Source organism: Bombus fervidus, chromosome 4 (genome assembly GCF_041682495.2).
Source record: "Bombus fervidus isolate BK054 chromosome 4, iyBomFerv1, whole genome shotgun sequence".
In the NCBI taxonomy this organism is placed as follows: Eukaryota; Metazoa; Arthropoda; class Insecta; order Hymenoptera; family Apidae; genus Bombus; species Bombus fervidus.
In genome coordinates, this window is record NC_091520.1 from 10,394,825 (window position 1) to 10,416,828 (window position 22,004).

General features: G+C 38.3%; 4 protein-coding genes across 18 annotated transcripts in view; 1 reads left to right on the top strand and 3 right to left on the bottom strand.

Moving 5' to 3' along the window:
- Positions 1-10,221, bottom strand: part of Rim (Rab3 interacting molecule) — a 68,327-nt gene extending 58,106 nt beyond the window's left edge. For 4 of the 15 annotated variants that reach the window (XM_072002695.1, XM_072002692.1, XM_072002689.1 and 1 more), the window contains exons 1-2: positions 7,367-10,219; positions 2,312-2,516 (exon numbers count right to left, since the gene is read on the bottom strand). In XM_072002695.1, the coding sequence (XP_071858796.1) occupies positions 2,312-2,516; positions 7,367-7,476 (315 nt within the window). In that variant the 5' untranslated portion in view covers positions 7,477-10,219. Of the gene's footprint in view, positions 1-2,311; positions 2,517-7,366 lie in introns of all 15 variants that reach the window. The other 11 variants (XM_072002698.1, XM_072002705.1, XM_072002690.1 and 8 more) reach the window with 6 other exon arrangements.
- A 1,004-nt stretch (positions 10,222-11,225) lies between these two features.
- LOC139986956 (exostosin-3-like) lies at positions 11,226-16,570 on the bottom strand. The gene is made up of 10 exons (XM_072002735.1): positions 16,078-16,570; positions 15,710-15,946; positions 15,070-15,610; positions 14,147-14,988; positions 13,870-14,085; positions 13,590-13,800; positions 13,270-13,526; positions 12,786-13,190; positions 12,610-12,714; positions 11,226-12,488 (listed from the first exon to the last, which is right to left on the bottom strand). Exons 2-10 carry the CDS (start codon positions 15,887-15,889, stop codon positions 12,384-12,386), a joined length of 2,862 nt encoding a protein of 953 aa, XP_071858836.1. The 5' UTR covers positions 15,890-15,946; positions 16,078-16,570; the 3' UTR covers positions 11,226-12,383.
- Positions 16,571-16,733: 163 nt separating this feature from the next.
- On the top strand, positions 16,734-19,255 carry Sccro (defective in cullin neddylation 1 domain containing SCCRO). The gene is made up of 5 exons (XM_072002767.1): positions 16,734-16,842; positions 17,373-17,586; positions 17,689-17,857; positions 17,947-18,160; positions 18,282-19,255. The coding sequence occupies exons 1-5, from the start codon at positions 16,840-16,842 to the stop codon at positions 18,444-18,446; spliced, it is 765 nt and encodes a 254-aa protein (XP_071858868.1). The 5' UTR covers positions 16,734-16,839; the 3' UTR covers positions 18,447-19,255.
- A 942-nt stretch (positions 19,256-20,197) lies between these two features.
- Positions 20,198-21,983, bottom strand: LOC139986978 (uncharacterized). The gene is made up of 5 exons (XM_072002772.1): positions 21,201-21,983; positions 20,887-21,125; positions 20,613-20,774; positions 20,488-20,556; positions 20,198-20,389 (listed from the first exon to the last, which is right to left on the bottom strand). Exons 1-5 carry the CDS (start codon positions 21,325-21,327, stop codon positions 20,216-20,218), a joined length of 771 nt encoding a protein of 256 aa, XP_071858873.1. The 5' UTR covers positions 21,328-21,983; the 3' UTR covers positions 20,198-20,215.
- Positions 21,984-22,004: the final 21 nt, after the last annotated feature.

Sequence of the window (22,004 nt, forward strand, 5' to 3'; positions counted from 1 at the left end):
CTATAGGTCAATTATTTCCACGTATTTCAAACGTGCGCGACGATACGCGGCCAGTTATCGTCTTTTACGATAGGGCTGCTCTTAATTGTTTCCAGGAAGGTGACATTTCTAGCGCTGATCGCTTCTGCACTTTTAACACCAAAAGCAAACCATCGGTGGCGATAATCGTGGCCGCCCCGACGACGACGACGACGACGACAAGGCTCGTGTTTCGAAATCTCTTCGCTTAGGAAATAAATGGACTGCCTTGAAGACGCGATAAATCACAGCGGCGCGGATCCAATTTTCCGCGAACGCCGGGAACTGGAACTGCGTGAAATCGCTGGAATCTTCGATAACGCGCGAACGAGACCTTCTTCCGCTATTAACCGCCTCTCACGCTACCATTCCATTTGACGTCGATCTAATTTTTCAACGGTTCTTATCTCTCCTCCTACGATTCGTCTCAATTTTTATTAAATAAAAATTGTACGCCTCCGTGTGTTCGTCTAATTACATATACAACGACTCATGAAAACGTTCGAACGTTTATCATGGAAAATTTGTATATTATATAAAACACATTGAAATGCCAAAATGTGTACAGAAGAGACATTAGCATACAGTATATTAGCATACATCTTAAGCGTATAATAAATGTTAATAATGGTTTCACCGAATAAGACTTTATATAGAGCGTTCAAAAATTTCCAAGCTGAAAATGAAAAGAGAAAGGTACCAGCAGAATTTATGGTTCAATTTTCCTAGTCGACCAGAGATTCTCGTCGCCATTCTATTTAGGATAGCGAGATTGTGCAACGTGCGAATATAGTGCAACGAAACGTACAGCGACAGGCCCGAGATAATACTTCGAAGGAGTCGGCAATCGTAGCCTCGTTTCCGTTCTCCCGAGTGCACAGATTCGCGCCCAAGATCCCATTGATCAGAGTTATCAGCGAGGGCAGAGCGAATGACTGTGGCTTTCGGGCTAGTTTCCACCCTATCGATTCATGGCAACAGATCTGTGATGCTTTTCATTTAATCCTCAAGTTCAATATTTTTCTCGAATTTAAACAAATCTTTCATTCGCTTCTAACGATCTATACAACAATATTTGATCTGTATTCTCCCATAAGGTTAAACGATTCATTTACTGCAATTAAGAGGATAGAAATTCAAATATTTCCGCATGGGGGCAAATTTATTTGAATCTTCGGGTGGCGTGAAAAGAACGAGCCTTGGAACGTCACGAGAGGCAAGGCGTTTCCGGTGCTCGCGTACCGAATGCACCATCACAGAGGATTTCCTTTGATCCCTTCATTTAGGTAATGAATCTTTTTTGGTCGCGAGCCTGACCGGTTTGGCGACAAATAAGACTCGTGATCCCTCAAAGCATGGATGTTCACTAAATTTAAGTGGCTTCCGTAATTAAAAGAAAAATAGCAGATTATCTAGCCACCCTCTACCGAAAGCGCGCATTCTCTCGCCAAAATCATTCCAAAACTCTCTACAAGTAACCAACGAAACTTTCAATTCAAAAATACCATTCTCAATGCTTCCAAAGATATTTGAAACTATGAAAGACAGCGAGGAGCGACGATTTCTTCGTGATTGCACAATGTTGAAACCAAACTCGCAACCAGCGAGAAGAAATATTTTCAAGAGCTTGGAGTACAGCTAGTGATAGAAGACAATCGTTGTTGGACATTGTATTTATATAAGTTTCAAAGGGCAGTGGATGAAATACAAAAAGTTAACGTCAATCAATATTGAGACCAATCTCTCTATCAGTGAAATGAAATAAACTGGAAAGCATCGGATATTGTATATATGCAAGATACGACAGTAGATCGAATAATAGAAAAGTTAAAGTAATTAATTTACACTATCCAGTGGAGTGAAATAAGTGAAATAAATTCAGAAGTCTAAAGCACAGCTAATGATATAAGATAATCGTGATGAAAAATTATATCGATACAAGATTCGAGAAATCAGTGGATGGAATACAGAGTATGAAGATAGTCGATCGGTCGATTGACTCTAAACTCGCTATCGGTGGAAAGAAATAGATTGGAAAGTCTAAAAAATAGCTAGCGATAGGAGACAATCGGTAAATCAGACATTGCATTCGGATAAGGTTCGACGACAGTAGATCGAACAGAGAAAAGTTAACGTAGCTAATAAGTCAGCCGGGACCCCACCCCGGCGTGTTCGAATGTAGAACGCGAGCGAGTAAGAAAAACAGAGGGAATTAGAGCGCGCGAGAGCTCGAGGAGAACTCGATTCCTTCGGACAATATATCTTGCCGCTTCTTTTCCGATCTCGCCCCTACCTTGTTCGACCGTAGAGTGACCTTTCCGCCGCAGCGTGCGCAGCACCGGATGCTGCAGTAGTTGCAGATGTGGCCAACGCCGTCGGCGAACTTGGTTTTCAGGCATATGTGACACGTGGCGTGCAACTCCACTCCCGCCTTCTTGTGTTTCTCCGAACAGGCCCGTATCCTTTCCTCGAGGATCGTCACCTCGTCCTGCTTCCGTCTGTAAAGTATAATATAAGAAACGTATTATTCCCCCGTGAGCAAAACGAATAAGGGGAGAAGGAATCTATTTTATAAACATTGAAAATGTCAGATGGAACTCAAGATAATTCCGGTAACGTTGGAACGCAAGATGTTTCCTCTCCTTTTGGTTACGACAAAATCGGTTACGACATATCTCGCTACTTTGGATCGATTTGAAAGAAAGATGCAAAAAGAAACGCAATTTCATCATGTCTCCCGAAGACTAACGTGATATCACGAAGGCAGATAGGACAGGAAGGGAGCACGTTTAGAAGCAGTCGACGTCGTATGGAAATTACAGGCTAAACCATCAAACGAACGCTGCATGCGAGGGGGATACGTTGAAAAAGAACAGCCCCTGGATAGAAGACGGCACATCAGCTTCGATAAATATGTAGACGCACGTGTACGTACGTGCTTAGCTACGTTCTAACAAACCCTTCTTCTTCGTTTCTCGTCGTTGTAGCAAGTAGCTTCGAGAACAGATAGCGAAGTCCTCCTACCGCGGTATGTTCGCATCAACGAGCTTCGAGGAGGAAAACAGAGAAGAAAAGCGTGCTTCAGAAGACTCGACTCGAGTCGCCATTAGATTTCCTAGTAATTGTGAATCCTCAATTTCGAGATTTTCGGTCAAACAAAACTAAGAAACAGACCTCCAGATCTTTTCCTCTTTCTTTTCCTATTTCTCTCGGTTTGCTATTAACATTCAGTCTATCGTCGGTCGTTCTTCGTCGAGCTGAGATTTTTCTACAAATTGCATCGCACCGTCGTCGTTCCACTTTTATCTGCACCCGCTATGATTTCGTTTAGGCAGAGCTACTTAATTCCAGCCGCGTAACTAATTCGCAGCGCGACGTTTTTAACCCCCGTTCGTTTAGCTTTCAGCGCGGTTTTCGAGATCCAAGAGACCGGAACAGCCATCAGACGTCCGAGAGAATTCAGCTTCGATGAATTCAGCGAACGCGAGGCTTTTATCGAACGTTCTCTGCTGCTATCGAACAGAGTTTGCTTATAGAACTATCAGCATCGACTGGAAACTCGAAAGGAAGAGCAAGGAGGGTGGAAGGCGCGATAGAGTTCCATGTAACGTTCAACGATGCGAAATCGCCAATCCCCATGCAAACGCACTCGAACGTCTTATTATCGAGCTTCAGAAACTCGATGTCGACTACGACTATAGTCCTGCTGTTTATACACCGTATGAACGACGCTAAAGTCCTGACTGTCGGTAGAAGCGGAGGAGATAACACGTAGAAGGGAAACTTGGTTTCTATCGCGTCGTGAACGATGCGAAATATTTTGCAGGCTATAGAATAATCGATGAAAAAAGAACTTTCTAGCGAGTTCTATAGATTTGAAATTGTCGTATGTAAGACTCTGGTAAATGGTCGTCTGGTAAACGATCTTCGATGGAAGGGACTTTGTTAAGGTGCTCGATTTCAATCGAAGGAACGGCGGGATCATTCGCGAAAGTCTTGGAATGGAAGGAACGAACGGGCACTCTTCGATTTGTGGACAGAGAGATAGGATTGTGAGCGGTTGCAGTCGAGGGAATGGTCAGGCTTTGATACCGGAGGAGAGTCAATTTATCGCTGAGGTAATTGAACTGGAATGGTATGTGACCGATGTCATCGATTTATTCCAGCCTGTCGCTAACTTGCGACGTTTCCGTGTCTTTCGTCGAGACGATGAAATTCTGATACACCTCCAACTTTGTCCTCTCTTGGTGTGTACACAAGAATTTTCAATTTGTGTTCACCCGCTTTGAGCGCGTACACGATTCGACGATCATAAGAGAGTTTCTTTGGAAGGGTGGTTCGTAAACAACGTTAACCATCCTAATCACAAGGGATGAAGATGACAAGCCGGTCCAGGCAGGAAGGATTCGCAAGCCAAGTAGGTTAGCACGAATGCACGAGGGAGCAAGGAAGGTGGGAATACTTGGCACGAGGTTGGCACATCTACAAGATCGGAAGCACTCGGTGTCTCTAGGTCGCGTGTACGTGGACGAATGAAAGTTGGGAATCACGAGGGTTGTTGGCACTGGGACGGCGGATTCGAACTTGAATCCCAACGAAACAGACCCGAGAACAACGCATCGAATTCCTTTTGATCGCTATCATTCTAGCTAGCTATAGCTGCCTGGCACAAAGGAGGAAGAGACGCCTATATTAAATACAGCGGTAGTTGATTCTAGTTTCGAGCGGAAATTTGCATGGAACAGTCGCGAGCGGCGGTAACCTAAATCTTGAGTTTGCCGATCGAGTCAAAGGTCGTGGCTGCATGTCACAAAGTACATATACAACGCGCTACACCCGTATGTAGACAGACAGACAGAGAGAGACGTGTACGTGTGTCCGCCTACGTTACTCTAATTGCTTTACCAATAATCGCGCGCGACTCGCGAACACGCGACGACGATCGGTCGAGCTGAAACGCGGCTCGTCGCGTTACGGCCGCGTTTTCCCCGAGACACGATCTATCCGTCACGCGAGAAAAAAAATATTCTTTCGTGACAAAAGGAGAGGAGAGGGGAAGAAAGGGAGAGAAGCAGATCAAAGCCAGAGCAGAGAAATGTAGGTTACTTAACGAATACCTCCCGTGATTTACGCGCGACTTTTCCGTCCCACAAAATCCGCGCTACGCGACTTTTCACACGACGTCCCGACTACGTGCCTCGCTCGAACAAAGAGTCCCGACCCTCTCTCCCCCGATCTTCGCGCGACGCGTCGAAACTTCCGTCCATTCGAGCCTCCGTTTCATTTTTTTTTCTTTTTTTCTTTTTTTCTTTTTTTTTTTTTTATTCACGCCTCAAACTTTACCTCGTCTATTATACTCAAGCTTTACAATATCCATAGAGAGGGAAAGAAAATATCGGAGAATATTACTCGTTAAGGTGAAAGGTAGACGAGGAATTAGCGTTGGAAACAGTTCGACGTCAATTACATCAGAAAATTACATCGGTTCGCACGCATGAACCAGCCTAAAAAGCGAGGGACGGAAAAGGTTACGTCTATTTTTGCACGAATCGCCTTGTGATGCGTCACGACTGGAGACCTCCCATCCATACCACGACTAAAATTATCATCGCGATATCAAAGGATTCTCGTTGCTATACGTGATTCGACAACGTAGCAAATACAGAACCTAACCCACACGCTGTAATTGCCGACTCTGAAACCACGTGTAAAACCGCGTCACCCTTCCACGAACGGGCTACCCTATACATTTCAGGACCCAAGAATTTACCATGCCAATCCAGCCTCTTTCACACTCTATCCACGGCCTGCAACTGCATACCCTATGCATACCCTATGCAACTACAGCAGCTCGTTACCGAGCCACGTCAAGGCTTGCTGCCTTGCATTTTACATGCGTCCCTACACGTACTTATCGTCCACATTACATGATCTCGCATCGGTATGGCGAAGCACGCTTTCCTCATTACTCTCTCGCTCCTTCCCTTTCTCTCGATGCCCATCCCCTCTCCACTTCTCTTCCTCTGTCGATTCACCCCTCTTTCACCCTGTTCTTTGTCTCTTTCTCTCACACTCGCTGGCTGCCTGTCTCCGTTCTCCGCTCGACTGCTTTCTCACGTTCCCGTTTTCCATCAGCGACAACCTATCAATAAAACGCCTTCCTCGAAGAACGCCGTCCATTTTCCTCGGCGTCGCCTCGCTGCGACTCTGGCACCGTAATTACATGCGAATGAGGCTGCTGGCGCATCCGTCACCCGCTGCCTCTTGCAACGGCTAGGTGCCAGCCTGCCGTTGAAAGGATCAGTTTTCGTTGATTCCTTTCGGTGTACGATGCAAAGTTTCAGACAATCGCTTCGTCGATCTTAAGGAACGTTCGTTCTACGTGTTTCCTATAATTACGCGAACACACTTTCCAGGAGATAAGTTTGAGAAGATAGAAATTCACTACGTTTATTCAAAAGACAGTTTGAGTGATTTAATTTAGTTAAACGAAACAAAGTTTATGGGAATAGATTTTTATTTGGTAGATGCTAAATGTAGAATTGACGGGATAATCATCCGAGGTAGCGACGAATACCTAAATAGGGAAGATACGATAGGTATAAAACGGTCAAGGACTAACGAGCAGGTAAGCAGAGAAAATAGGCGGAAAACGTCAGCGGGGACAATTTTCTGGTCAAGAAATACACGTACTCGATCGATCGGGTATCGTTTCGTTCGTTCAGTAATTCTGATCAACGACGCGTGACCGTCCATGGTCACATTTTGTAGCTCTGCCTAGTCTGTCTGGCCATTCAGACCTTCTACTACTTGCTCGACGTAATGTCTCTTTCCTAACTCGTTTGTTTCTTTCTTTGTGGAAACGGGCAAAGGCGCCTGATTTTCTTGAATAAACGCATAAATCTCCTTGGACGTTAATCTCTTTGATAAGAGGGATGCAAATGAAAAAATAATGGTATTATAAATGGCTGATAAAAATAAACGTTCTTTAGAAAACATTTTACGTTTTTCGTTCCTCTAAGCAACTTAAAATAAAGTCTCCTCTACTTTTAAATAATTAAGTGCATTCTGTTGTTTATTGTTAAGTGTCGAATACTGTAGTCCTTGTAATCCATGGTAGCCAAGGGGTCGATCATCGTCTCCTTCCTTTTTTTTTTCTTTCCTAGCGTCAATAAATAAAATCGAAAAATCTTTCTATATGTTGATCATAAAAGCTAATAATAAAAGAAAATAATTAAATACAAGAAGGATAAAAAAAAAAAAAGGAAGCATAGTGCACGAGGCAGAAGTATCGTCAGCAGCCGCAGCATCGTAGTTGTCGAAAAAACAGGTTGCAAAACCGACGTACCTCATAATCTCATTTTCCTTTTCCTCCTCCTGCTTCTGCCTTATTATAACCTCCTCGATGGTGCTCCTCTCCTCAGGGGTGAGGTGCGACATATCAGGTACAGCCGCCATCACGGACGTAAGATAGGAACGTGCACGGGAAGGTCTAATCGCGAGGAGTTTAGCGCGACGCGCGGGCCGGCGCAGCACCGACGACGCCGCCGATGAGGTACCGCGACGAGGATCGCTCGCCGCGCGACAACGCTCGTTCCTACGGGATATCGCGTCCTTTCTACGACTACGGGAAGGCTGTAGCGTACGGGGGGAGTCATCCGACACCTGGTAATCGGCGCAGCTGGCCACGACAACACGGGTACGCCTTCGACGAGCGTAGATTATGCCGTGCTCTCGCTTTCGTATCTTCCACTGGCTGTTGCTTGTCCCGCTGTTGCTGTTTCTGTCGCTGCTGTTTATGTCGTTTGTCACAGCATACAAGACGATGACAATCGGTGACGATCGGTACGTAGCTTGGAAGCCCGTCGACGACGACCAGCACGTTCGCCCGACGTTCGACTGGACAAGTGGAAGCCACTCGACACCGGACTGTCTTGTTCGTGCGCGTCTTATCGTCCGCCTCGAGGCTGGCTCTCATGCGAGCGTCATCGAGACTCGTCGAGGCATCGACGCGACGCTGGATAGATCCGTGATCCTCGTCTCCGTCGGCGTCCTCGTCGTCGTTATCTCTCGTCGTACGATTACCAACGACCGCATCTGTATGACAAATCATGTTTCACAGGCTGTGTGGAGGTTCTCGCATTCTCTCTTCCGTCCCCGATCCTAGTTCTCCGCTCGAAGCCAGCATGGAACGATACGAGGACTGTCCCCAGGTGTTCCTCGAAAGCGACCTTCGACGAGCTTCCTCCTCGCGTCCTCGATATGGCGGCTGCGAGGTTAGAATGTGCGCACTGCTCTCCCCCGCTCTCTTTGCTTCTCTCTAACGTGCTCCGATTCTTCTCTTTATCTTAATCTACTCTTCTTTCTCGTATATCTCTCCCTATACGACTATCGTATCGTGTACTCTATGATTCACGGTTCGCAGATTTGTTTACCCTGTTCCCTCTGTTTTGATGGTCGAACACCTCGCAAGGTATCGAGGTTTCAAGCGGACGAGCGGCCCAGTTCACGAGTACATCGATTGAAAACGAAAACGGGTCACGGGTGCCGTTGGTGCACTCGTTTCTGCCGTACACACGAAGCCCAGGTTCTTGAACTTTGCAGGGGGAATACGCGATCCTATACACGACGGGCGCAGGTGAAGCGCTTCTGCCACCGGTTAAACGAGACCAGTCCGCGTTTCAGCACTAGCCAAGTGTCGCGTTGACGGGCGCGCGACCAATCGGATACGATACGATAATAATGGCTACGTGGTCGTGTTTCTGACCTCTGTTAAACGTTTTCGGAATTTCATCGATTTCGAACGAAAACGGGTCACTGGGTATAATATCTACTGGCTCTCGGGATTATTTTTCTTCTTCAGCCTCGAATCGTGCACAAAAAAACACTCTTCCATGTATGTATTTTCTCGTCTTCTTCAATTATAAAACAACGTAACGTCGTGTTGTATCACAGCAAAATTAATCGTAAAATTCTTCGAAAACGTCGAGGTGCGATCAACAAAATTTCACAAGTTGAAAGCTGACGAATCCTTGGAAAATGAATCGACACAAGAAACGCGTTAATGCGAGCGGTAGAATACACGCGTAGCCTCGATCATACGAGGAAATCCGTGCCACGTATGCCTCGTTTCCAGACGATATTCAACGCTACAAGTATTCTTCTCAGTGTTTGCGATTCACGTGGCGGCCGAGACGACGATGGCGCTCTTCGACGTCTCTGCAGCGACCGCGACACCCACACAATCAATCGCCCTAGACCGGATTGTTCCACACCCACGAGAGCCGTTTTCTCAGCTGACCGGCTGTTCACGACGTTTTCAAGTCGCGTTCGTGCGATTAGCAGCTCGCGGTGTCAGCTGTTCGCTCGTTTACGAACCCTCGCGTTATAATTTATTTCCACGGAAATATGGATTCTCGTACTATCTTCCCTCGTCGATGTAAAACGACCACTTACGGTGTTATCGCGGGTGACTCCGTGCTTGGCTCTGAGTTTACCGTTGCTCGCACTGATTACACACGCGAGTAGACGATGGTAACGGCGTCCAGTCGAATCGTTGACGGCGAATAGCGAAACGAACGATATTCTCTCATTTCTGTGTTTCAACGTTTCCTCTCTCGCTAACGCTCGATGCTAGAACAACACACGAATGAGCTTATTCCACACCCCTAGCGCGCTTATGTCCGCCAACGCTCCGCGATTGGTACTACTCTCGCTGACGGCTCGGTCTCTCCTTCTCTCTCTTTCTCCACCTCCTCCTTCGCCCTCTTTATCTCCCTTTCGCCCCTTCTCCCACCGATCGCCTACATCTTTCTCCCTCTACCTACGCTATCTGCTTCTATCTCGTTCGCCCCTTTCCCTCGTCCCTCTCCGCAACGAGCTGAAACGAGAAAACCGGTCTCCGCGAAGGGGGCTAATTTCCGACCGCGGATCGACTTCCTGTTAGAATTCTGGCATCGAAATCGCGCGAACCACCGACGACGAACCAACGGCCCTCGGCTCCACTCGCTATCGTTCATGGAAGAAACAAAAGAAACGGGAGAACCGAGTCGAAAACCACCGAGACCTTTCACCGCGGAGGACACCCTCCTACGGCTCGTACTTGTGTACGACCGCAGTTGCGCGAACCACTCACACACCCCCTCTCCTACGTGTTTGTCCATTCGGGACCACCACCCGACCTGCACGAATTCCGCTCTCTTCCCGTGCATGTGCCAGGCCCAAGGTGGGGAGGCAGAAACGCGTCCTGAAAGGACGTCTGTCGCTCGCGGCCACTTCCACTCTCCTGATTTTACAGGAACGTACGCCAGCTGACTTCCGGGTCTTATTTGTAGGCATACGACGATTCTTTGAGTTTAGGTTTCATCCAGTTGATCGCTGAGAAACGATCCATTCATGCGGTCTTAATAAATAATGGGATGCGGCGTATGTTCGAACCAATAAGGATCACAGACTGCACTTACGTCATGGAAAACCTGGTATTGATCGCACCCTAGGCCAATGGGGTTCACCGCCGCAACGGTGTTACTCTTACTGTTCTGGCGGTGAATTCGAACGCGTCACCGCCACCACTCTAAGCCGGGAAAGTATGAATTTTCTCGTCGAACATTGATGTCGTGTGATCGCGCATCATTGGCGATGATTAACTTGAAAGCTCTTGAATGATGATCTTGTGCAATGTACATTGTATGTAGGCGTGTTTCAAAGTTTAATTCGATGAATTTCCCAATTAATCGATAATAATAAAATCGTAATTTGCGAATAAGATCATAAGTAGAATGAGAAATTTGTTGCAGCGCTTGGTCGGACGAACGTCTGACAAGACTGTATTAATACTACTGGCGCTCGGCTGACTAGGGATGACAGTATGTACTGTCTTAAGCAGTGGTGCCTTACATTACTTCATTTTAACATAAATTTCGATAGAGAATGGGATAAGAAAGTATGTGCAGATTTTATGCAAATGAAAAAAAACTTTGTTTCGACAGATCACATCTTAAATGTCGATCAATCAAGAGCAATATTAAAATCAGCTGCCAACAGCCATCAACCTAAAGTAGTAGACTCTGCTGATCTGCTTTTATGGTATGCAATACACGTATGATTAATGATGTATGGAGGGTAGCCAAAGATACTGAATCGTATCTTTCTTTCGCGAGAATCAAATAAAAAATAATATTATACGTATCGTAAATCAGGTTCCAATGTACAATCATAAATAATATATATTTTTATTTTCTTGCACGTGCACCTGAATTCAATTCAGGTCAAATTTTACAATCAATCGTGTAAGATTCGACAAAATCATTTTTACATATATCATGTTTCATAATGATTGCAATGCGTTGCATAAAATTGAATAATGTGCGGTACACGTACTTATAAATAATTTGTTAAGAGTATTATGTGAAATTAATAGATCAAGAGAAACTAATTTAAATTCTTACAAATTTGGCACATTTAGGTGGAAAATAACATATAACAATTGAAGCATTATCAAAGAGCAATGTAAGAATAAATGGCAAGCGACAAATTAGAAAGAAAAGATAATTATACGTTGATATAAATATTTTTTATCGATTTTCTAGTAGAAGGAGCACTTTTTCTCAATTTTGTATGGAATACGTTTTCGTATTCATTCACTAGCGCGCACTGCCATAACAGTAATATTTAATTATTTCCATTTAGTTATAGTTATTTACATTATCTCGATAAGCATAATTCCTAGATAGCGTAGTTTACACTGTCGTTATGTACAAATGAGATTATTGTGCAAATTGTACATAACAATAATCACTGAAGAGTAACGATCGTATTCATATTAATTGTACTCTCAAATAAATTAAGAGTGATGTATTACAATTCGGTCGTATAGAACTTTTAATATATACATATGCGTATTGTATACATCTTCAATATCATTTTTTTATATTTTTCGTCCTGCTTCGTGCATCGTAAAACTAAACTCGGTTTTGTAAATAAATTTATTACGCTCCGTCGTAAATCGTTATCATTGGTGTGATATAAGTTATGTGTACGAGAACATAAAAAGATTACGCACTATGTCCTATATTCACTATAATATATGTATGCAGTCAACGATGTTTCATCATTAAATTTTTTCGAACGTGCATTTCACTCAATCAACGTGTACATCGATAAAAAAAGGTACAATAAAAAAGTGACGATAATAAAAAATCCTACGATGTTTGTTCTATGTATTTATATACTTTATAGGAAATTCAGTCAAAATTTTATCAAAACCATGTAAATTCTATCAAGTGATATTTACTAAATTTATATATATATATATATATATATATATATATATATATATAATTCTATTATTTTTACTTTTTTCTCTTTTATATAAATTTAAAACATTTTTGTTTATCATGTGGAATTCTCGTTTTAAATAATATCGAATCAGCTCGATATTGAGTGTTTAAGAGAGGCATGTATCCAAAGACCTGAAATTATTAGAATTTCGATTTTTACAATACACCCACTGCAACTACATTTCATTTTTGGAAATAACATGTGGAAAAAACAATAAAAATCTTGATAAGAAAAGTAGTAAAACACACTTACCTGAGAGAAGAAATTGATGCATTTGTGCCTTTCTTGAAAGTGAGTATCATCTTCAGAAAGAGAAACTGGACATCCAGGACACCTAAATGTCCAACGCGATGTAACCTGAACAAAGAAAGAGAAATTTGATTAAGCATTACTTGCGTATTAAATATTTCACACGTATTAGCATTCACCTTAACAGGTGGTTTTCTTGTGAGATGAGATATCAGAAAGTTCATAGCAATATCTTCACAGTTCATGTATTCATCAACCTTGTCCCGTATTGCTTGCGGTAACCAGTGTGTATAAAGATATGTATAGTGTTTATGAATGAATGCGGCACCAGTTAAAACCATTGATAATTCGCAGGAATAATTAGAATTATAGTTCCACGCATTGTGATAATTCTGGTCCCATGCATGGAAACGACCGGGAAATCCAACCACACGATCTCGGTGCTCTCTCCACACTCTGAATCCAAACATAATTTCATCGTGTCGTAAATGAGCGTCATCGTCTACTGAAAGGACAGCTTCAGTTTCGATAGCATCAAATGGAAGAAACCTATTGTTCAAACTATTCCGAGGAGCCTTGATTACCTACATAAAAAGAAATCACTGCTTTTTCTTATAATTCACTAACTGAATATACTCACTTAATTTTTAGAAAAAAGCTTACATGAATTGGAACTCCAATATCAGGCCACTTTAAGTCTTCCATAGGTGGTTTTGGACTATTCCACACTATTAGCACTTTATTTAAATACGGCAAACCATACAACCGAGCCAAAGAATTTATAAGCACTTGCTCTCGTTCATATGTCAACATAACAATTGTAAATTGTTCTCTTGGATAATTTCCACCTAAAGCTTCGCTAAATTCTTTACCCGCACCTCCAGCACCTTTGCCAATTGGTCTGAATCCCATTTCAGAACCTACAGTTTATAATGTACCGAATGAAATCATTGTTATTGGATGGAGAATATAAATTTATTTACCAAGAAATTTTGCATCACTAGGAAGAACGGTATCAAAAGGTAATTGTGGATACAAATAAAACGGATCCACCCAATCGTTCCAGATTTCATGCCCTTGCAGCAGCATTGTGGTATAATTTCTTTTAAAAGCAGGAGATGGATAAGGTGGCTCTAAAGGACCCAGACTTTCTTCTGCTTCCGGCTCAGCAATAATAGTATCAGATTTTAAAGGCTAAAGAAAAAATAAAATTATTATGTGTAACACAAAAGAAGCTGCGTAACTGTATGTTATAACGTTTACCACAAAGCTTTCATTAAAGACACTTGGACTGGCAGTCTGAGGTGCTGGCAGGGGTGGTATGCCGAGTCGGTCCCTAATTACAGCTATAATAGTATCTACAGCACCTTGAGCAGTACTTAAATAACGTTCCCATATTAATCTGCCTTGTCTACGCATACTTAAAAGATCAGTGTCGAGAACGGCACGTAATAGAAAATGCATTTCTGTTACCCTAGCCTGAAATTTAGAACATGTCCAATAAAAAATAATATCAAGATAAGGACATTGTAGTTTTTACCTTTGGCAAGAAGATAGCAGCTCGGCGCCAGCTAATAACTTCACTGTAGCTTAATAAAATTTGATCGCCACCTAAAAAAACTGGAATAGATCCTGATCGCAATGCTTCATATAATCTAGCCTGCATAGATGAAGTGGTTACAAACGAGGCATTGCTAGGAGCTAAAATTAAAGTAAATGTTGATTCTTTCAGTATAGCTTTCCTCGAGGAGTCGGTTCCACACAGAGACCAGTCAAGTATTTCTATTAAATTTTTCTCCTCAGAGGCTGGTATACATTCAAACTGAATGAAAAATTTATCCAATGTTAATCCTATACTCATATCTTTAAGATGTTGAATAATGAAAGCATCTAAATTATTTTCATCGACTGTTAGCCTTTCCATATCTACATCTGCATCATCAATTTGATGTGTCATGGTAGCCGTTCTTGGAGATCTCATCTCTCCTTGAAAAGATAATAAATATTTTCTTCTTGCTGGCAACATTTGTGCACATTCTTGCCACACATCGCCACCCGGAGGTCCCAAAATTGGAGGAACAACTAAATCAAAACCTTCGCGAAATTGATTTCTAAAGAACGTGGATTGGACTATTATGGCTCTCCCTGTATCTACTCCACTAAAAATATCTCCAGATTCTACAGACAGATCTCTACGTGCTAGGTTTAACAAAATATGATTTCTGCCATCTCCGCCCCAATAAGGGAGTGCATGTAATTTTCTTACATCTATAGGTTTACGAAATTTTTTATCTACATTTTGTTGAGTAGAGAGAGCTTCTCCTATAAGAACTATGTATATACAAGCTTCGGCTGCATTTGTAGTAAGATGCGGGTTGTATCCTGTAAAATAAAGGTATTAATTAATGTTTATAAAAAAAAGTGTTTATATATAGTTATAAAAGACTATTTATCCATATATACCTAAGGTTTGTTTTATGGTAGTTTTCAAAAATCCATCAACATCCCATCCTGAATTTACTACAGAATACTGATCAGGATCATACAAGTATACTGGAAAACCACTGGTCAATGCACATCGACTGTGGTCAAAACAATTATACATTCTACACAAATGTGGAATTGTGCTAGGTAATACTACAGGAATAGAATTCATTAAAATGCGTTTTGGTGGAGCCAATTCTGGCGTATTTCTTTCCACTGCTTCTCTTTGAGCTACTTGTGCTTGTTCAACGCTGATCTTTAATCTATCGAGATCTGTTTGCTGGTGTAATAATTCCTGTTTTAATTCATCAATTCTTTGAGTTAAACTACTAACTTCGATCTGAAGTCTTTGTCTCTTTGCACTCAAATCCCTAAGCTCATTATTTACAGAAACTTTAATACGTAGCATCTCTTCTATTCTCATCTTCAATTGAGAAGCTTTCATAGGAGTAAAATCTTCAAAAGCTTCCAGTGTGGAAAATGTACGATAAATGTCTTTATCTGGAGAGTCAGATTCCACCTAAAAATAAAAAATTTTTTAATTTTAAATTTATCACTCATACATATTACATTTTTATCTAAATATATATATATACACATATAGAATAAAAGGCAGTACCTTTGATAAATAATAGTGAGTAAATAATGGTACAATGAATAAAACAGCGGATGTTAACATTATAATCCTAGATAATTTGATATGTGTTATCCAATGACAAATTTCTCTGCCACTTCCATTTTGATGGTACAATGGAAGTATTTCAAATATACTTCCTCCCATCGTGTTATAGATTATCATTCATGTTTATCTAAATTTCAAATCAATAAACTTGTTTTGTGATTGTTTGACAAATTCCTGCCAACACAATGAGAAGGCATTGTTATAATAAGCAACATTATTTTCTTTATTTCACACAAAATATTAACATATTTTCATAGCAAGGATGATATAAGCAGCAAAACTATGATGCTCATGAATATACTTACCAAGCACATGATAATTGTGGAATTTTGATTGACATTATTCACTAATAACCTAACAACAAAGTATTTTCCGCTCACATTTTTTGAAAACACAACCAATTATCATTAGAAACAAATCATCAATGTTATTACAAACTAGTTTGATGAATATATTTTACTTTATGTACATTCTTATTAAAAAAATTGTTCAACCATATAAAATACGCATAGAGAATTGACAAAATCACAAGATTTCCCATCAAAGGTTCACAGTGAGCTAATAATGATTCATTCAAAAACAGTATTAATAAAAATACTGCTGTGTCTTCATTAATGTTTATTCATTCGGTCTTTGACGTACGGCCTTGTAACTTAGTGTATGGTATAGGCATTCATTTGCGTGGGCCAATATTTACGATAGCGTTTTGTTGTTATTTCACAAAGGCTTTCATCCGTCGTGATTTCTACAAAACGCAGAAAAAAGAAAGATTTTCACCGATGCCACCAGACGTAAAACCGAATCACGTGACGTTTTCGATGAATTTTTTAATCTGATCGTATCGTAAAATACAATGTTTAATAAATTGAATGTATGCAAATCTTTTAAATAACCCGCGACATTGTTCTCGAAGCTACTTTCCTCTGGCAACGTCTGGTGGCATTACTTTATAATCTTGTTGGTGTATTTGCATTTCTCAGGGCCTTCACAGAACATGCGCATGTTCATGTCAAGTGTAGTGCAAAGGAAATAATATTTTGGCTTTCGGGGGCCTAAAATTAACTAAAATGGTGAGCACTTAGTAAATTTATGGATTACGTTAATCCAACGATCCTTGTGACTTAATTTTACTAAAAAAACTACAGTTTCCCTTATATGTCCGCGACAGTGTATTAAAAATGTTAAAGTAACCTATCGTGAGTCAACGTTACTGTTCCCTTTTGCATTAAATACAAATCAATTTCGTGACATACCTTCTGATTAATGACATTGCAAAATAATACATGATATTTTTAGTGTAATAAATTACATTGTCACGAAGGTATTATCACATTTCTTAGAATCAACAAGATGCTACTCAAAGTAGTAACAATAGCTATTGTACATGCAACAAAATCTTTGTTTATACGTTCTCGTCCATGTTGATTTCACTGTTATAAATTTAAAAATTGTGAAACATCATAATATATACATATATGGTCATGAGAAGATTTTTTATTTAACTTGATATTCAATGTTGTATAGTAGGAGAACTTATAATTTTTTTTATATTAATCTTTAGAATATATAATAATAATAATAATTCTAATCTTTGTTGCAGCATAAGTTAAAGTTCTCACAAAGAGATAAAGTGAAGAAATTCATAACTTTTACACACACTGGAGAACAAACTGCAATATATTGTTTAGCACAAAATGATTGGAAGCTAGACTTGGCAAGTGATAATTATTTCCAAAATCCTGAGGCATATTGTAAAGAACCAAAAAATACAGTAGATAAAAAGAAACTAGAAATATTATTTAGTCGATATCAAGGTAATTCTATGAAAGATGATTGACACATAATAGCTATGTACACATAAGATTAAAAATATGCCTGTAACGTTTGCGTAATGTTTAATTTGATAATTAAAATAGATCCAAATGAACCTGACAAGATTACAGCAGATGGAATAATGAAATTTTTGGATGATTTGGATTTAAGCCCTGAAAGCAAATTAGTATTAATTATTGCATGGAAATTCAGAGCAGAAACACAATGTGAATTTACTAAAGATGAATTTATGAATGGAATGACAGACTTAGGGTAAAGCAAATTTTTTAATGTTCTTTCTTCTAAAAGAATTGAATCCTTTATGTATTATTTTAATACTGTTTATTAAACTTATTGTTTAGAGTGGACAGTATAGATAAATTAAAAGCCTGCTTAAGTAGTTTAGAAAATGAATTAAGGGATTCTCAAAAATTTAAAGACTTTTATCAGTTCACGTTTAATTATGCAAAAAACCCAGGACAGAAGGGTTTGGATCTTGATATGGCAATTGCTTATTGGAACATTGTATTAGATGATAAATTTAAGTTCCTCCCTTTATGGTGTCAATTTTTACAGGTAAGATATCTAATGTATATGTACATGTGAACTATAATATAAATATTGGTTAAGCCTAAGAAGGAAGCTTACATATTGTCTAGCTAAATTATGATACAAAATACTTAACACAATTTTTTAGGAACACCATAAGAGGTCAATTCCAAAAGATACATGGAATTTATTATTAGACTTTGCACTCATGATCAACCCAGATATGAGTAATTATGATGAAGAGGGAGCCTGGCCTGTACTAATAGATGATTTTGTAGAATGGGCACAACCCCGTATTCGTCAGTCCCTCTAACATCTTTTTGTTACATTTTTAACTTCATATAAAAAAAAGCTTTATTTATTCAATTATAAAATCTTATATTCTTCAAGTGATATTTGATCATATTTTTCTGATAGAGCATCATTTTACTTTGTGTACAGAATATATAGCAAAGGAGTATTACAATTGCTAGGATCAATTTAGTGTATAATAACTCTGTAATATGTAAACAAAATTATATAAGAGAAAAGACTATTGCTTATAAACAATAAGTTAATTTCATATAAAATTACAGGTTTTATATCGTTTAATCTCAAAGTATGGTAACTATTAAAATTTCACATAAGAGTTGCATTATTATATATCTATCTGTACAAAGTAATATGATGTGATCAGTTTGTTCGAAAAAACAATAACAGTAAAAAAATGTTGCTCAATTATCGAAGGTATTTGCAAACATCGGAAGAAATCGCTGACTGTGTTCCTTTGCACGAATTTGGCTTCGAAAAGGAAAAATCATAAAATTATTCGTTTATACCTTTTTGTAGATAGTAATTTCTAGAAATTACGTTGTTAAAAATTGTTACTAAATAAATTTTACGACACTCTACAGAACACTTGTAATATACATACAAACAAAAGAAGACACAGAGAGAAATCTGTATTTTAAACGTATTGCTATTTCGGCACTGGTATACTTATCTTTTTTACAATCACCGATTTAAATGGTGACAGAAAAAGATTTGTTTTTGTTTTATTAGTGAAGAGTAATATTTATATTGTAATTCTGAAGTACAATAGACGTTAGGGAAAATAAATTAAGAATTTTTTACAAGTTTAAATTATGGGTTTCATTTATAATTAGTGCAGATAAAATATATTTTTTTATGATGTCATAAAAATCGTGATTATAAATATTTATTGATTCCAAGGCATGTTTGAATTCATCAAGTGATCAAGTGAAGGCATCAAGTGATTAAAAATAATGAACAACTGATAAAAGCAGATTTAATCTTCATAACAGACTTTTTACTTGTACTACAAAGTGTTGAAGTTATAAATAACATTTTTAGTTTTGTATTTTCTCCCTACTTCACAATGCAATATGTGATTAATGCTTTTGTAGTTTAGTAAAGTACATCAATTTACTACTAATCATTTTAATTTATATATAATACAAAGAGATTAAAGAAATATAATGTAAAAAAATATATATCTCTGCAACTTTATGGTTAACAGTTAAGGAACCAGAACATTATATCAGTTTAGATATATTGACATTGAAAGGTGCAAAGTAGAGAATTAGCAATATAAAAAATACGTCGTCCAGAAATTTTGGATTATATTTTATAAAAATGTTAAAATAGGTAAAATGAAAACAGTTCGTGACATATGCATTCAATATAAAAAAGAGAGTCCAGTAAAATATTGTCAGAAATATGTTTACGCAATGCAGAAAAATGCACGAAAAATGTATATTACATTTTATTTAAGTAATACTAAAGAAAAATACGATTTTCAAACTTAAGCTACTTTATTTTTTTAATAGTTTATGCATTGCGTGAACGCTAAAAAAATTGTAATAGTTTTAGGAAGAAATTGTACATAATGTAAATAAATTCGTCAGTCTTAATCTAAATAATATGTCTAATTAAACAAAAAGTTCCATAATCATTTCATACATACACACATCATAATGAAGTTATATATATAAATTTTACTTTTTTTAAAAATATATTTGTATGTATATGTATAACTTTAAAAAATTTACATATTGACACTTGAAAAGTAAGGATTATGTGTTATTGTTTTTTGCAATGATTGCCACAGTTACATACAGGATCACAGCCACAGCATGGTGAATTGGATGGATATAAAAAGGCTAGCTCATATTGGTTTGCTTTTGTATTGTAACATTTATTTAATATATCCTTCGTATACCAATTGCATAAATGTTCCAAATTCTCTATATATGTCTACATTATTTTTTTTACTGTTAATATGACATGCATTACTATCACTTAAAAATATAAAATATTGCAGTATTTTGCTATATATAGTTACAAATTCTTACCTGTGCAATAACTAATCCCCGATTTGGATTTGTAATTGTACTATGACTATGAGAGTCAAAAAATGTTACCTACAGATAAAAGTTTTATGTAGGAATATTTTTACAGATTTTGCTAATTTGCTTACCATATAAGTCTTTTCTTGAAATATAAACAGTACTGTTCGTCCACAAGTAATAAGAAGCATAAATAAATTCTTAGACTTTGGTGCTAAGTACCATTTGTGTAAGAAATTACTTATATGTTGATATAAACCTCTTTGAATTTTTTCATGAAATACTTGAAATGTCTATAACATAATTAATATTGTTTTATATCCTATCTTGCTGAGTAAACAAATTCTACATAAATTACAAAATCATTGCAAAATAGAGATAATAAAATGTAAATTTAATTTGTACCCATTCTCTCAATAGACTCAAACTTTTGCCCCCAAGTCTCAGTGCCTCTTCTGTACTGAGATAAGGATGAGAAACTAAACCTTTTTTAACAATCCATGCATGAATAGTATTACCCTCTATCATGGCTTCAGCTATGATAGCAATAAGTTTAGGAGATTGTTCCGCATCGTATATTATTAATCCTGTTTGAGATATTCGTTGAGCAACAAGGAGGCAAATAAGAGTACATGCTTCGCTAACTAGAATTGTGTTAAAAATTATATATCGTATTCGGAACAGTGCAGATAAAATAAAAGAGAAGATATCTTTTTTACTTGTTTGTCCTGGTGGGAATCGACTTTGTGAAAATTCCTGATTGTACCAAAGTACTTTCACGTTATTTTCGAAATAGTTTTTTGCATACGAAGACAAATAAGAGTTGAGCAACAGCGATAAGGACATAACTCTTTATACAAATTTCGGTTGACGTGTCATTTATTACTTGTAAATTTTTACGTGTGAAAGCATTTTTTCTTATCTTGATTTAGTATATTCTTACAAAAAATTTAATGTTCCAACTATTAAGAGCCATGAAGCTGGTTGAGCGGTGAATTTGTTTTTATATTCACGTAAATCGAATTAGGAAAGTTACAATAGAAATATATGTACGCAACTTCGTACTAATGGAGCACAATTGAAGCTTTAATGTAAGTGTTTCTTGAAAATAAGACATTCTATTTTCTTTTAAAAGGCTAATATTAGTGCATTTATTATTTTTATCTTGGCCTCTAATAGTACAGCTCTAGCACAATCAATATTAAGCAATTATTCTCCAATTATTGAATTTATAACAGCAAGAAAACGAAAAAGTATGAATTACATTTCATATTCACTATAAAATTCAAATAGAGCTTTAATTATTTTTTGTTTTTTTCATTATACACACCAGCGCACTTAACGCTTATTGTATAAAGTGAAGAAACATTTTCTATATGTAACACCATGACAGCAAAACCTGAATATATTATATATGAATCTCACAGTCACATAAGTAAATGTATACAGTTTTAAATAACAGAATCCAGTACGATAACGCTACTACTATACTGTGGATATAAAGAAAATACCTGTATGTATAC

Coding starts and splice junctions, on each gene's coding strand:
- LOC139986978 (XM_072002772.1), bottom strand. CDS start 21,327: ATGTCCTTATCGCTGTTGCTCAACTCTTATTTGTCTTCGTATGCAAAA. Junction 20,557..20,612: donor TTCAAGAAAAGACTTATATG/GTAAGCAAATTA, acceptor TTTTATCTGTAG/GTAACATTTTTTGACTCTCA. Junction 20,390..20,487: donor GGGGATTAGTTATTGCACAG/GTAAGAATTTGT, acceptor AAAATAATGTAG/ACATATATAGAGAATTTGGA.
- Sccro (XM_072002767.1), top strand. Junction 17,587..17,688: donor ATTATTTAGTCGATATCAAG/GTAATTCTATGA, acceptor TAATTAAAATAG/ATCCAAATGAACCTGACAAG. Junction 18,161..18,281: donor TATGGTGTCAATTTTTACAG/GTAAGATATCTA, acceptor ACAATTTTTTAG/GAACACCATAAGAGGTCAAT.
- LOC139986956 (XM_072002735.1), bottom strand. CDS start 15,889: ATGATAATCTATAACACGATGGGAGGAAGTATATTTGAAATACTTCCA. Junction 15,611..15,709: donor CTCACTATTATTTATCAAAG/GTACTGCCTTTT, acceptor TTTTATTTTTAG/GTGGAATCTGACTCTCCAGA. Junction 13,527..13,589: donor TAGTGATGCAAAATTTCTTG/GTAAATAAATTT, acceptor TATAAACTGTAG/GTTCTGAAATGGGATTCAGA.